Raw genomic sequence first — 16,424 nt, 5'->3', positions numbered from 1 at the left:
CTGGCATATTTTCTTTTGCTTGAATTTTTCTCTTCGAATTTTTGGTGGAAAAAGCATCAACTGCAACGTGTAAATCAAAAATTGAGTTGAAAATTTCGCCAAGCAAAACTACACGTAAACGAAATGACACAGTTGCTGGTTCATAAATATATTGTGCATTCGCCGAGAAATCGATTGTTTTTATATTTTTTCTAAATTATAGCAGCGTGTGTAGTGTGTACTGCGAGCGGTAAATTATAATTGCAAAATTAACGTGCTTATACTACCTACTCGCTGCTCGCAAATGGCATCGCATGGCAGCCGCGTAAATGTGTATATTAATTTTGCGAGCTTGCATCAAAGACAGTAGAACAGAGGCACAGAGGCACAGAGAAGCACACGTCGCATCGTGGTTTTTGTTCTGCTTTTTAAATGTAGCCGAAACCTGTAATTGAAAATTTTATTCTCACAAGTGCACACTGTACGTACACGTAGTAGTACCTCTACCTATATCTACGATTGTGTCACGACTCGTGTGACAAATAAAATAATATTTTTAATAATGGTAAAAAAAAACTTGGCCGAGAGTGGGTGGAGATTGTTTATTTTTTCTAAGAATACACGACGAGTTGACCAATTTAAATTCGGCCACTTTTAGCGCTGTAATTACAGTTTCAAAGTCAATATTGCGGGAAACCTATGTAAGAAATGCACTACTGCCTGGTACCTAGTTACCTATACCTACTTATGTACTATGTCATTGACTATACATTTTAATTTTCAAGTGGTAATTTTAACGAGGAAACGAACAATAGCTGGTTTATTTTCGGATGTATTTTATTTTAATCGTGTGTTTTGAAGGGTTGAGATAACATAAGTATTGAGTATTCTACATAAATATAAATATGTGAGAGGTTTAGGAGAACTGGTTTCTGAAGCTGATTTGATATCAATTTTGTTAAGCATGTCGTTGATTAAAATTAATGTTAATTATTTTTAGAATATTTTCAAGAAGTGGTGAAATGTTTCGTGATGGAAATTCTTCGAACGATTGACAAATTTTTTGCAATGTATTTTTAAAATTATCCGAAAGGCGAAATTGCAAAATTCTGGTACAGGGCTGTACATTTTTTTTCCAAAATTAGGTTGCATTGGTAGTATTTTAGTTCAAAATATGGCAGGTGGTTTGATGATACATGCAGCAATTTGAGAGCATTGAGCTCAAGTTGCCCAATCTGAAAATAAAATTGGGAGAAAATTGTAGTTCATTGACACGTATGTACTTCAGTTCTAATGTTGATGACCTCAGATATCCTGAAATTTTCCCCATAAAATGAGTTCAGCACGATGAACCAGATTCTTGGAAAAATTGAACGAAAAACTTTACGATCCATAGAATTGCTTCTATCAAAATACTAGTTTAAATTGAAGGATTTGAGAACCGATGTTGAAGTGTGGCTCGTGCAACGTTCTTGAGACATCTCAGCACGTGTACAACCTGCTAACATAAATCCTTGGTACGCGATACATTTGGCCTAAAAACTAAAAATGAAAAAGTATGGAGCAAAATTAAAAACTACATCACGCCTAATACATACGTGAACTTTTATCAACGAAACCGTTGATTAATCGTAATAAAAATACACATATTTTTTGTATACCTACCTACCTTTTTATGTATGTACTACACACGATATAGATCTCGGAATAATTCTCGATCATCTTTTTTTTTTTGCTGCTTTTTTGGTATGCATGTGTGTGTGTGTCTCGATGTCGAACGACGATTGTAATGTGTGCTATACGGTATGTTTCAGGCTATTATTATTGTCGTGACGGTGGCTTTTATTCAGGAGTACAGATCTGAAAAATCTCTCGAAGAATTAAATAAATTAGTTCCTCCTACTTGCCATTGGTAAGAATTATTTTATTAATTTTGTCCATAAATTACAGTATCCGTTAATTTGCGCTCTTTTACCGGTAATTGCATGGGACGCTTTAATAATCGTAAGAAGAAGAACGGTTTTAGTATGGTTAACGAAAATTTGACTATATATCGCGCTTCCTGCGTTAATTTGTCGTCGTTTTGTAGTACGATAATGGTCACGCTAAATGTTTATACGCTCTTATCAACGGTTAAATAGGCGGATCAACAATGCGAAATGGAGGGCTAACGTTTATAGGCCTTGGAAATTATATCGTCGTAATGTGTAAATTATATTTCTATACGATTTTTCGTATACTGGAAGAAGGATAGGGGACTCTATCAAGCTGAAAAAATTGAAGCAATGGCAATTTTCACCCTGGAAGAGAAAAGCTTTTGAATTTTTAGATTCGTATTCTGCTCAGTCAAACCACATTTTATCGTTTCCAAACCATGTGAGGATTTTTACCTTACGTATTTTGAATTTGATTTTCAAAATCGTACAAAAGATTTAGAAATTCATTTGGGCGAACAAGAATTTATTTCCCCTTGTTGGTGGGTTCTCAACAACAACAAAAAAAAATCACCAATACAGTGTATTCGAGCGTGATTTTCAAACAGATTAAAAAAGAGACGAAATATTAGTAAATGACAGATTTGTTTTTGGATTGGATACGCCATTCTCCAAGAACAAGATCACAGTTTTTGAAAGAAATCTGTTGAAAAAGTATGATAAAATCGTTGATGTTATACACCGAAAATTTTCCAAAAATGTTATATGTACCTAGCTTCGCTTGGACAAAAAAATGTAGCTTTCCCTTCCTCAAAAGTAATTTTGAAGGAATTAATTTTCTCATTAAAATATCTTAAAAGAAGTTGAAAAATTGGGAAAACGAGATTGGCAACGTTAAGATGAAAATTTTGGAAAAAACAGGACTTGTTAAACAACAAACAATGTCTTGAAGATTTTAGCAAAAAATTGAAATTTTTGATAATTTTACCAAAAAATTGGATTTTTTAACAATTTCGACAAATAATGGAACCTTTTATGGCAATTTCAGCAAAAGAATAATTTTAATGCAATTTTGGCAAAAAAAAAGTAATTTTTTAGAGAATTTTGACAAAAAGTGGGGTTTTGACACTTTTGACAAACAATGAAAGTTCTTGACAATTTTGGCAAAAAAATAACGTTATAAGAATTTCAGCAGAGGAATGGGATTTTTTCACAATTTTGACGAAAAAATGATATATTTTCCGGCAGTTTGAGCCAAAATAGTGTGATCTGCCTCCCCCCTCTCCGAAAAAACCTGTCTTCTGAAACAATCCTGAAATGTCCGAAGACATCGCTAAAACAAAAAAATTGTCATGCAAAATTTTCACTCAACAAAGATGATTTTCATTGAAAAATCAACAAACAAATATCTAATGAAATCCTCTACCTGATTTGTTAGTGGAGGCCTGAAGGGGAGGGGGTTTGAATGAAAAATATAAGATGAAAGAAAAAATGTCAAATATGTTCCAATTTATTTATCGGAATCAGTCTTTTAATTTTTGAGCTGAAATTTTTAAAAATAGCTGTTAAAAAATTTGGTTTTCTATGTAAGTGAATTTTTTGCCGATTCATCACAACTAACAATTTCTTACGTAATTCAAAAAAGTTCAATTTCTATCAACAAAAGGAAAGTGTCTATCACAAGTATCACAACAAGCTGAAAAATTTTTGGTCAGGTCAAAAAAATAATAAAAAAAGGAGTCAAAAATACAACATTTGGCCAAATTCCATGTGCTGAATAGAATTTTTCATTTTTTGAGTTCTGTGAATTTTTGAAAATTTCTTAATGCTGATTTTCTATTTTAAAAAACAAAACTCAAAATTTTATCAAATTGAGACAAATGGCTTTATGATTTCTAATCTATTTTCGATCTTCTGAATCGATTGGGGATGGTTTTGAGCTGTTCTGGCGTCTTCAACAAATTTTTAGATTTTTCAGTTTCGGAAAAATCGCCATAAAAAAGGCTAATCGTTTCTGTGACGCTTTTTGATCGATTTAATCACAAATTTTCAAAATTCGTTTCTGCTACAATTATTCAAATTTAAAATTTTCTTCCGTGATTATGTCTGAAATAGAATAAAATTTCCTCGTTCACAAATTCATTTACATAAAAACCTAAAATTTGGTCGCACCCCATTTTTGACCCTTCCCGTTTCCAATCAATTGTTGATTAGTGATGGTTTCGAACGGTTCTGAAAATTCCAGCAGATTTTCGAATGTTTCAAATTCTGAAAAACCTTGAAGAAATTATTTTTGAAAATTTGTGTTCAAATTGTTAATCGATCAATTAGCCATTTTTATGGCAATTTTTCTAGTTTCTTAAAACGGGGGAGTATAAAATTCTGCTAAAATCACCAATCCACTTTGTCTCTCATTTAGATCAAATTTTAAAATTTTATATAAAAAAATAGGGCAAATTTGAATTTTTGAAAATTCGCTGAAAATCGACAATTGTAAAATTCAGCTGTTAAAATTTGACCCGGTGGCGTAATGAAACAATATCGAGTCAACTTCAATTTTTGGATCACCTATTACTTCTGCATCCCTGTGAAATGATGATTTTTTTGCCGACCCTTTTGGATAGTTTATTTTTTCAATGAGGGTATATATTTTGCATAAATGTCAAGTAGATAACTGTTTTCTTTTTTTTTTCTGAAAAATGAATAGGTAGAGGTACTCAAAAAGGGGAGTGGAATGTAAAGTCATGTTAAAAACTTACCTATCTTTATCACGATTTGTTAGTTACATGGAAACCAAAATGCATGAGTAGGTAGGCGGAGGTGGCGGTAGTTTTCCTATCCTAATGACGTCTTATATAATACGTCACCTTTTTTCTGAAAACAGTCCTTTGTACTTGAATATTTTTAAGCACACGAGTGCAATAAGTATGTAATCCAAATCGAAATTCTTGAGCTTTTTTGAAATGATGTAGGTGAGGAGAAGGGAAGCGTCAACAAATTTGAAAATTGATAGTAATAAAAAGGAAGAAAAATAGTATCTACTTATTTTTACTTTTTTGGTATTTTTTTGAAACCCTGTTGGTTTCTTATATGTAATGTACATATGAGGTAGCGATAAGTATTTAGGCAATAGATAGGTATGTGGTGTGCTTACGAATGTACCTAGAAATAATTTCACCCATTGACGTCAACAATAACAACCAATGAAATAAACGTGAACAAACCAGCCTCGTGTTATTTTAACAAAAATATGATATGCGCGACAACGTTGATATTCCTATATGTAGAGGTAGTAGGTAGGTACTAGGTATAGCTAATAGGTATCTCTATCTGCTACAGTAGTGTAATTGGTATGGAGCTGTGGACACTTGAAAGAAGGATTTTTTGCAAACTGGCTACTTTGCTACCGCTTCTTCTAGGGTATAATATGCATTTTTATGGTAATTTCAACGAACCTGTTCAAACGACGATACGACGAATATGTATTATGATGATAGCAGTGCCTTGAGGTATTAGATTACGTTAATCTGCAAATGCTAATCAATGCGACGATTACGTATTTTAAGCGACGGCGGCGTTGTTTTTGGCACAATTATGGTCGTCATTACAACTAGCGACGCCTTGTTATTTAGGTTAAAGGCTGTTGTGACCTTTGAATGTAATCACTTGCGATTGCAGATTTCAAGGTTTTTGAATAGAGGATGTTTTGTTTGAACTTCGCTCGTTGATAAGGGTGCGAATTGTATTGGTAGGGGAAAAAGTCTTGATTTCGGTATGTTTTTGACAATGGCGGTTAAAGGTTGAACTATATGACGATTTTATCGATGCTGGAAGATCGCTACATTACCTGATAAATGGGGGGGGGGGGTATAAAATTTGGGTAAATGTTTGAAAAATTTCGAGCATATTTGTTCTGATTTCAGAAATAGAAATTTTCCAGAAAGTTCAATCATGATTAATGTTTCCAGTTCCTATTTAAAAGTATACGACTTACTGACCGAACAAATTATCAAAAGCTGAATTTCATTTTTCTAATATTTGAGAATTCTCAAAAATTAAAATTTGGTCCAAGTATTTCTCATGATGAGATCAAAATTTGATCAGTCTGCCGTTGAACTTTGACGACTGGTTTTTTGCCTTCATTTTCGACATTCCAAATCTATTGGTGGTAGTTTCGAGCCGTTCTGAAGCCTCTAGCAGATTTTTGAATTTCCCTGCAGTTTTTGAGAAATCCCATAGGAAAACCCCAAACCGAGATCGATTCATCTCCTGAAATTTTCCAAAATACGTTTCTACCTATTCAAACCCTTAATTTTGTGGTGCACGTTTTTCAAAAAAATGAGGAAATCCAAACATTCACTATAGAAGCTTCAGAATGGTTGGAAACTTAAGAGAAATTGTTTTTAGAAATTGAAAAAAATTTAAGTCGAATCAAATGTCAACTTTTTTATCTCAATTTTCACGAACTTTAATTTTTTTTAAATGAACCAAATCTGAATGTTAAAAATGATAAACGGAATTGAGCTCTTGAAATTTTACACTTCATAAATAGAAAATGGTGTAGTTCGAAATTTTGATTCATGAAACGAAATCGTTTTGAAAGGCTATAATAAGATAAGGTAGAAGAAAATCGGTTTAAGTCTTTATTTGAAAAATGTTTCTACAGCACCTTTCTAGTCGTAAAAAAATGATTTTTAAGCCCATCTCTACACTGCAATCCTCCTAACTACCTTCAGAGGGAGGGAGGGGGAGGTAACTTCAAAATAGGTGTAGGAATTTTCCACTTTTAACTTCATCAGAGGCATTTTTTGAAAATATGAAATTCCATGGATCGAAAGACCAAATCTTAAAATCTCTATATCTATAACCAAAATTCCAAGTGCTCTAGTTCATTTTTGGAGTTTTGATGAATTTTTGAAAATTTAAACAATTCAAAAAATTGTTATAAAGTCATCGTTGAACTGTTTTCTGAAATATAAATTTTTTGAGCAAAGTGAATCAATGTGAATAATTCCTTCAATTCAACTTCCAGCACCCAACGATTTTTAAAATTTTCTCCAGAAACTTCAAATCACTCTGGATAAACCAAAAATGAACTTCAGCAAGTATTAGCTTGTTCGATGCTTATTGGGCACCCTTTCCATCGTTTTACGTTGTTACCATGAAATTCTTAAAGCGACAGTTCAAAAGTGAATTTTTGACCAATTTGTATAGATTCTCGAAAAAATGAAAAAAATCCGATTTTCAAAGAAGGCATATAACGAGGAAGTTTTTCAGCAAGATATCGTCTTTTGTGTCCACATGATCACCCGACTCGAAAACAACCGCAATTTGCCTTTTTTTTTGGAGCCTCCAGCTAGTTTTAATATTTCTCCAGAAATTTCAAATTGCTCTGGAAGAACCAAAAATAAACTTCAGACCATATTTTTTGATATTGACAAAATTACGACTCGTCTTACCGTTTCAAAATAACGAAAGTTCGATCAATTTTTTTTTAAGGGTCAGTATTCTGTGTCTACTTTTACTCCAAGAAAAAAATTTTCAGTTTTAAGATAAATTAATCAATTTAAAAATTGTTTGTTCGTTGGACAATAATTATAAATGATGCATTCATAAAGACGTTGAACTTTTTAACGTGAATTTTCTTGCAAATATGGTCATTTTAACAACCTCCATCTGTATTGCTTTTGGTTTCTCAAGAGGTGCATTGCTGAAAATCGTGCTTTTTTTATTTTATTTTTTTGCATGTTTGTTTGTAGATTTTTTTTATATGTACCTAATAAGGTTTTTGAACCCTGCTGAGACGTTTTCAAGTACCTATATGTAATTAATTTTTTGTTTTTTCTTTTCTGTTCAATCATAGCCTGAGAGAAGGTAAATTAGAAACGTTTTTGGCGAAAAACCTGGTACCTGGAGATATCGTGTACTTGAACGTTGGAGATCGAGTTCCAGCCGATTTGAGACTGTTTGAGGTAAGCGAACAACTCATTTATCTAATTTTTTCCTTCCTTTTTTTCTGTCGTAAGTATAAAAAGATTAGATTTTTATAGAGGTAACCGCATGATAGTAGGTATTTGAGAAGTACCTATTTAAGATAGTATGTGGATTCAATGGGAAAAAACACAATACCTACGAGGTAGAGTGAGAAATGAGTAGAAAGGTGGAAGAATAATTGTATACATAATGATTGTACACAGTAACTCGATTGTGGAGAAGAGAGAGAAATTACTCGTATTCGATAATTAACCTTGTTAAAAGCGCGATGGTTTAGAAATAAAAATTGCATTCAGTGTTGGCGTTTAGCGAACACTGCACATTCAATCAAGTGTGGAATGATATAGTTTATCAGAATGCTAGAATGCAAATATTATTATACATAATATGATACGATTACAGTAAAAATTAACGAAAGATCATCAAAGGTCCAATATTACAATGTCTGAACCTCTGAAAAAAACACTCTCTCTTTTCTACCTCAATTTTAAACTCGATTGTCCTTGAACCATCATCTCTTGAAATTCAATGGTTACGTTGGTTTTCCTTAAGAGCCATCTCAGAGAGCACGAGCTTGATGGTTGTTGAAAATGAAAACTATTTTCAAACTATTGAAAAAAATTGAACAATTTCAATCGTCAGAAGATTGATGACTATTTTGATTAGCAAACAGATAACTACTGGTAGTCTTGGAGTGTTTATCTACCTTCAAATGTGTCATTTTGAAGGTTTTCATTGTGATCTTTTAGATAAGAACTTGAAGTTACGTACTTAGGAGGGCGGGTCTGTCGAAGTTACGAGCTTTAGAGACCCCTGCAAGTCGACTCGACTGTCCTGGTTTTTTAGAAGTTGAGTGGAAGGAAATCTAAAACTTACTCCTAAACAGGAGGATAAAAGCTTTAATTTGATTTGTTAAGAACTTAAGATTATGAAAGTGAAAATCGTCTTTCGACCTACATAAATATGCAGATTGTAATGTACAAATTGATTGGCAGGTTTGCAAATGTATTTATGTCAATATTTACAGATGGAAAATTTTATCGATACGATATGTTATTTTCAGGCTAACGACCTTGCCATCGATGAAAGCAGCTTCACTGGTGAAACGGAACCATCGCTAAAGGATACCCAACTGGTGCTCAAGCCGAATGGCCACACTACTATGAAGAATATCGCTTTTATGGGCACCCTGGTGAGGTGCGGTAATGGCAAAGTAAGCGATAATTTCAATAAATACTTACATTTACCACTTAGGTGTAGGTATTTCGAATGAAGTATTTTTCTATACGTACGACAACTTTAACTTTAGTTTGACTTATTACACCTTATTGAACGATCATTTTCCACGAATGAATCATACCTACCCCACCTATTCTTTTTAGTGATTCAACGAACAAATTTCCTTACGTTTTGAATGAGAGTAAGGTCACTCGTGTCGTTAAGAGTCATCTTACACGTTGAGATAATTTTTCAGAAAACAAATAGCCAAAATAGAAATCATTTTTCTACCAAATTATAGATTACACATGTGGGAAGGGTGCCTAAGCTTAAGTGACGACTTGTGCTTCAGCTTACCTACCCATGATATTATCAACTCGAGCGTTATAATCGTGATGAATTGTAACTTGCTTGTGAATCTTACATAATTCGGGATTTTTTTTGTTGCTAATATCTACACAATTTACTTTATCTTTTGTTCGAATCATTTTTTTTTCACGTACAAGTAATTAATTGCAACCGCAGCACATGTCTTATCTGACTCGTGAAATAAATTACCCTGCTATTTTTATGATGTTGGAATAATATGTACTTAGAATCTGCATTGTAATGTATAACCGAAGTTAATTTTAAAACCCCTCATTTTTTAATTTATTAATACACATATTCATCAGCGTCATTATTGAAGCTGAACTTGATTTATAAAATTCAGTTGTAATCTCTGTTGTTGTGGCACTCTACGTATCTAACTAAATAAATTTCGCAATTTTTGTCAAAAAAGTGACATTTTTTGAAATTTTTTGCAAAAAAACAACAATTAGACATTTTGTTAAACAGCAAAAACTTTTTCCAATTTTTAAAAAAATGAGAATTTTTGACAATTTTGGGCTAAAAGACATACTGACCACTATAGCAAAAAACAGAATTTTTTGAGAATTACTGAAAAAAAATTTAAAATGGCAAAAAAGCGAGACAATTTTTCTTACAAGCGAAAATTTTAGTCAAAAAGCGAGACCTTAACAATTTCAGCACCTTTTTGAAAGTTAATAAGTGGGTAATTAATTATAGGCAAAAAAGTTATCATTTTTCCGCAATTTTTGTCGAAAAAGCAAGACTATTTTTGAAGAAAAAAAAATTTGTCACACGAAATTAAAAATCTTTTCTAATTTTGCATTTCATTTTAATTGTTTCTGATTTTGCAAAAAACGGAGGGAAGGGAAAAGGGAGGGAGGGAGAGAGGAAGGGAAGGAGGGAAGACGATATTTGAAAAAACTAGTTGACTTTCAGATTCTGCGTACCTGAGAAAATCTACTCAAGTCTTAAGATATATATTTTTTTTCAAGAATTACTCGTCTTGCCTTTTTTGCCAAAAAATGTCAGAAAGGCTCTCTTTTTCACCAAAAAATTGTGATAAAGTTACATTTTTTCTGTAAAAAATGCAAACAAGCATTATTTTAAAAAAAACTGTTGAAAAATCCAGAATTTTGCAAAAAATTGACAAAACACTCACTTTTTTCCGAAAATTACTCAGGAGTGTCGTTTTTTACCAATTGCAGTTCCCAAAAAATCATACTTTTTGTTGAAATTGTTATCCTTGCTTTGTGACAAAAATTGTCAAAAATTCTTGCTTTTTTAAAAACAGACAAAAAATTGTCGTTTTTGTCAATAAATTCTAAGAAATTTCACTTTTCCAAAAATTGTTTAAAAGTCTTGCTTATTTTCCATAAATTGCCAAAAAAGTATCGCTTTTTCGACAAAATTTCCAAAAAGCCCAACTTTTACAAATATTGTCAAAGTTTTGCTGTTTACTGAAAATTTTAAGGAGTTCTCATTTTTGAGCAAAATTAGGGTGTCTAACGGTCCTTCCGGTCCTTCTAGGTCAGTAAAAGTTTGTCTTTTTGCCTATGGGCCCTTCTTTTCGAAAAAGTCAGTAAAAAGTCCTCCTTTTTGCCCGAAGGTCCTTTTTTCCAAATTTTCAAATAATTCTGTCATTTAATCAAAATCAGGAAATTTTAAAAATTTTCCACAGCTTTCGCCCTCGCTTCGCTCGGGCTAAATCTTCTTTCTTTTCTTTTCTCGAACCAAAATTGGAGGGTAGAAAAATTGACTCATCAAATCAAAAATAATGTTGGTTTACCTCTCAGGAATTGTTAATTTTCGACAAATTTTTCCCTCGCTTCGCTCGGGCATTTACTCATGTTTTTAAACATGATGAGTTAAATACGAACCGTATGTTATTTTCTGAAAACTTGAAATTTGAAAATTTTGAAGCTATGAAAATCAACTTTTGACAATGATGTTTTACGTTTTGAATTATCAATTTTTCACAGCTTTCACCCTCGCATCGCTCAATCAGATTTGAATTCTACTACATCAATTTTCAAACATTTCCTAGAATGGAAGAATCAACTCGAGAAATTCCAAAAACATAATCCAATCAATGAAAAAATTCAAAAAAATTTTTATTTGACATTTTTGTTACCAACTTTTTTTAAAAAAAAATTATTCGAACCACTTCTGGCCAATTGGTTGGAAAAATCTCGGTGGGAGGGGAGGGGGGAGTTTAGAATAAATAATAAGGCTTTTGACGTATTGCGGGTTGCATATCGGTTTGCCTGAACTTTATCGGTTTGGTGGGCATTCTTATCAGTGAGTATCAAAATTTCATATTTTGAGCAATTTTCACAAGGTGTTTTTGAAATGTATAGCTTTAATTTAGTTTTTTCTTCAATTTTAAACACTGTTAAACCTTGTAATGGAAAAAGATCCTCTTTTCATCGAGTTTTAAAGAAGTTGACAAAACGTCTTTGAACCTTGACAAAGAGCGGATCTTTTTCCATCACAGGATTTAACAGTGTTTAAAATTGAAGGAAAAACTAAATAAAAGCTATAAAATTCAAAAACACCTTGTGAAAATTGCTCAAAATATGAAATTTTGATACTCACTGATAAGAATGCCCACCAAACCGATAAAGTTCAGGCAAACCGATATGCAACCCGCAATACGTCAAAAGCCTTATTGGGAAAATTTAGCGAGATAATTGGGGGGGGGGGGTATCAGTTGGTACATTGAAAATGTCCTTCCAAAAGGTCATTCTTTTTAGTTTTCAGATTTTGTTAGACGCCCTGAAAATTAAAGATTTTATTTTTTACCAAAAATTTGCAAAAAAAAGCTTCACTTTTTTCTCAGAAATTGTAATGGACAGGCAGTAATTGGAAAAAACATGCTTTGTACTGAAATTGTCAGTCTTGCTTTTTACAAAAAAAATTGTCAACATTTTTCGTTTTTCACTAATTTACAAAAATGATTACATTTTAGCTAAATTGCCAATTTGTTTTTTGCAAAAAATTCCAAAAAGTGTGGGAAACTCTCGCTTTTTTGACAGAAATAGTAAAAAAGAACCTTCTTCCTTTTGCTAAAATTGTCGAAGTTTTGTTTTTTCATCAAAACTTTGCAAAATAGTTCAACTTTCTAAAATTGAAAACCAGAGAATTTCATTTTGTAATGTTCCGATTTCTTTTTTTTTTTTGCCTTAATACGCTCACTTGGAATACTTATATTTTTTTTCGCTTATTACTTCAGCCGTAGAACTTGCAGAATGTATCAGACGAATAAAACATGTACCTATATTTCATGTTTTCAGGGTGTCGTGATAAATACTGGCGAAAAATCAGAATTCGGCGAAGTATTCAAAATGATGCAGGTGGAAACGGCTCCTAAAACACCGCTGCAAAAGAGTATGGACTCGTTGGGAGCTCAACTATCGTTTGTCTCATTTTGCATCATCGGATTCATCGTGTTTCTCGGATGGATGCAAGGCAGACCGATTTTAGATATGTTTACGATCGGTGTAAGGTACAATTACTCGTATATATGTACAAATTTACAATTAGATATATTGTTGATTTTAGTAATCAATCGAAAGTACAAAGAGAGTGTATTTTCTAAAGGTCGCTCTATGTTTGTTTACCCGTACATTGCTTGCTATACATCTCGATCTGTTTGTCGTTCATGTTCACAGCTTGGCCGTTGCTGCGATACCCGAAGGATTACCTATTGTGGTTACGGTTACACTTGCCCTAGGAGTATTACGGATGGCCAGAAGGAAAGCCATCATTAAAAAATTACCAACGGTTGAAACTTTAGGTACGAATTATTCCTTTCTACGTACCTACTACCTCGATTAAAAGATCGTTTCATTAAAATGATATTTTTCTTGTAGGCTGTGTTAATGTTATATGCTCGGATAAAACTGGGACCTTAACTAAAAATGAAATGACAGTTACGTGTATATTGACTGCAGATGGGTATTATGCCGATGTAAGTTTGATCAACTTTGTTTTCCTCCTTCTTTTTTTTGTATATCCGTCGTTAATTTTTCTTACGAATTTTTTGACTAGGTTACCGGTACAGGATATAATACGCAAGGAGAAGTACATATTTTAAATGCGGCTGATATCGATGGTGCCAAAGCAGCGATATGTAAACTTTTAGAAGTAGGCTAATAATTTTCAAAGAAATTCGAGAAAATGCTCGTACAAATTTTTCGTTTAGCTTTGATAAACTTACAGTCGTGTTGTGTGATTTTCTTTTAGGTCGCTGTAGTGTGTAATAACGCCGTTATCACTAATGATAAATTATTAGGACAGCCTACCGAAGGTGCTTTGCTATTTGCTGCCATGAAAGTGAGTATAATATATGGAAAGTTAACTCATGATGGGAGTATTATTCCTTATTTGAGTAGATATACTTATAAATTCATCGAGAAAGAAAGAGTGAGTTGGGGGGGGGGGGTTGAAGATTGTTGTTGTAGAAATTCAATTGAATTAAAAATTAAACGATGTGGCGGTTTAAAAATGAGATATTTTAGGGTGAAAAATGTTCGTGTTAGTAGCCATGATTTTTTTTTTTTTTGGTGCGAAAACTCTTGGAAGATGAATTTTATTTTAATAAATATTTTTTTGAACACCATATTTGAAAAAAATGTTTGAAAAATCGTTCATCCAAGTAATATTTTTCTCGAAAACAACGTCGAATGATTTGAAATTCACGAAAATTATCTAGCACGATGTAAACAACATTCAAATGAAACCCTTATAGAAATCGTAAAATTGATTAAGTAAGGTTTTAGTTCATTGTTTTATTTGAAAATAGTCCAAAAAACGTTTAAAATGTCATAAAAATGATTATGTTGTCAAAATAATCAAAACACGTATTACAAAAAATAGAACAGAATTTTAGAACAAAAATTATTGAAGAAGCTTACTCAGCGCGTTAAAAACTCTGTAAAAGTAGTTCAGAAAAATTGTGAAAATTTTCTCAAACGTTTTTAGAACGTGTTGAAAAGTGTCGCCAATTCGTGGAATTTTTTCACACGATTGTACGATGTCGTGATTATTTTTTATCACGTTTTGGCGTATTTTTAATGGGTTTTGCAATATTTCAAACAAAAGGTAAAGTCAGGAAGAGGCGATGTTGGACTTTTAAAATCAGGTCTGCGAATTTGGTTACGTGCTGAAATCTCTAAACTGACTACAATCAATGCGAAAATTTCCTCGATCAATTTTTATGAAATTTAAACATTCTTCACTAAATTTTCACCATTTTTTCACGATCTTTTCTATAAATATTTTCCATAATTTTTCTGACGATTTTTTTTTATATTGAGATGGAATTAGAGGAATTATTTTAAAATTTCGTTTGCAAACTTTACCTTCAAGTCGACCATTTCTACAGCATTTAATTTTTTCCAAAAATGTTGGAGGAGATAGTTTGGTTGGGGAAAGGGCGGGAGAAGGTGAAAAAAAATAAACGAAATGATTAAAAAATTACGCGCACTCGTAAAAAAAAATTACCGAACAGAAATGAGTCATTATGTAAGGAGCCATTGAGTGAAGCAAGGAAGTGTGAGTCATTATGACTTCATTATTTTTTATCATTTTTAAATTTCTTTTTTTTTCATGATACAAAAAATAATAATTTTTAATCTTGTAAAAATGTCTAGCAAATGTCATCGTCGAAAATAACAAATTTTTGACCCAGTGATACCAATTGACATTTTAATCTTGTAATTATTCCATTTTTAAAATAGTATATTTTTTTTTAATATTAAAAAAAATATTTTGAAAGAAATTTCTATATTTTGAATGTAATTTGATCTTATTTGAAGGGGAAAATAAGATTACTTGAATATTTTTAAAAAAAATTATAAACAACTATGTATTGGTAAATACCTTTTACAGAAAGTTGAAAAATAATGAGAGATTGAGTAAAAAAAGATCGGTGTCCTCATCTTCGGTGGAGGAGGGTTAGCTTCCTATTTTTTCAATTGCCTTTTATTCTTTTCCCTCTTCTACTTCAAAAAATTATGCATCCCCAAAATATTGTATTGACCACTATGTTTCAATTTTTCGAACCTTTTTTGATTTTGATTCATTTCAAATTGTGTTATTTCAGTATCAATTATACGGTGCCAGCGATCGTTACATTAGGTTACAAGAATTTCCATTTAATTCCGAACAAAAAATGATGGCTGTAAAGTGCGTTCCAAAATACGAAGAGGTAATAACGTTTGTTCGCCAACGAACCGAATACGTAATTTAAATATCCAAAAACTCACCCCGTGTTAATATTTTCAATTTGGTTCACAGAACAAACAAGAATTATTTTTCGTAAAAGGAGCTCCAGAGAAAATATTACAACAATGTACCAAGTACAGTCATCGTGGCACTGATTTAAATCTAGATACAAATCGTGAACAAGAATTTCTCGCCGAAATTATCGATGTTGGTAGAAAAGGTCTCAGAGGTACGTGAAACTGAGCCATGTTCAACTTTTGAGGATATTCATTGTTTTTGTTTTTAATTTTACTAATGGTCGTTTTGTCTTGTCTTGCGCAGTGGTTGCTTTCGCTAAAGGCAGCTCGTTACAAGATCTTGTTTATTTGGGTATCGTCGGTATTTGCGATCCTCCTAGACCATTCGTACGTGAAGCCATACAAACCCTTCTACAATCCGGAGTCAAGGTTAAGTTGGTAACTGGCGACGCTCAAGAGACTGCTATTGCCATAGCTGGTATGGTCGGACTGGATACCATACACGGCCAATGTTTATCCGGAGATCAAATTGAAAAATTACCCGAACATCAGTTAGAACAAACTGTGAACAATGTTACTGTATTTTATAGAGTTACGCCGAGGCATAAGTTACATATCGTTAAGGTACGTTCATCAATTAGGTACCTATTCATATTGTAAAATGGAAAAAATTCGTGTAATTAATTAAGGATTTCGTTCCTTT

The 16,424-nt window shown here is 32.4% G+C and overlaps 1 protein-coding gene across 6 annotated transcripts in view; it reads left to right on the top strand.

The window, feature by feature from the left end:
• The window catches only part of SPoCk (secretory pathway calcium atpase), a 43,056-nt gene that overhangs the window by 23,192 nt on the left and 3,440 nt on the right, over window positions 1-16,424 (top strand). For 5 of the 6 annotated variants that reach the window (XM_065369926.1, XM_065369924.1, XM_065369928.1 and 2 more), the window contains exons 4-14: window positions 1,794-1,891; window positions 7,777-7,885; window positions 8,971-9,120; window positions 12,770-12,981; window positions 13,148-13,272; window positions 13,349-13,446; window positions 13,527-13,622; window positions 13,722-13,811; window positions 15,583-15,687; window positions 15,777-15,933; window positions 16,026-16,345. In XM_065369926.1, the coding sequence (XP_065225998.1) occupies window positions 1,794-1,891; window positions 7,777-7,885; window positions 8,971-9,120; window positions 12,770-12,981; window positions 13,148-13,272; window positions 13,349-13,446; window positions 13,527-13,622; window positions 13,722-13,811; window positions 15,583-15,687; window positions 15,777-15,933; window positions 16,026-16,345 (1,560 nt within the window). The remainder of the gene's footprint in view (window positions 1-1,793; window positions 1,892-7,776; window positions 7,886-8,970; window positions 9,121-12,769; window positions 12,982-13,147; window positions 13,273-13,348; window positions 13,447-13,526; window positions 13,623-13,721; window positions 13,812-15,582; window positions 15,688-15,776; window positions 15,934-16,025; window positions 16,346-16,424) is intronic. The other variant, XM_065369929.1, reaches the window with a different exon arrangement.

The sequence above is a fragment of the Planococcus citri genome, chromosome 5 (genome assembly GCF_950023065.1).
Source record: "Planococcus citri chromosome 5, ihPlaCitr1.1, whole genome shotgun sequence".
NCBI lineage: Eukaryota > Metazoa > Arthropoda > Insecta > Hemiptera > Pseudococcidae > Planococcus > Planococcus citri.
The sequence above is the reverse complement of the archived record's forward strand: the minus strand, read 5'-3'. Positions and strand labels throughout refer to the sequence as shown.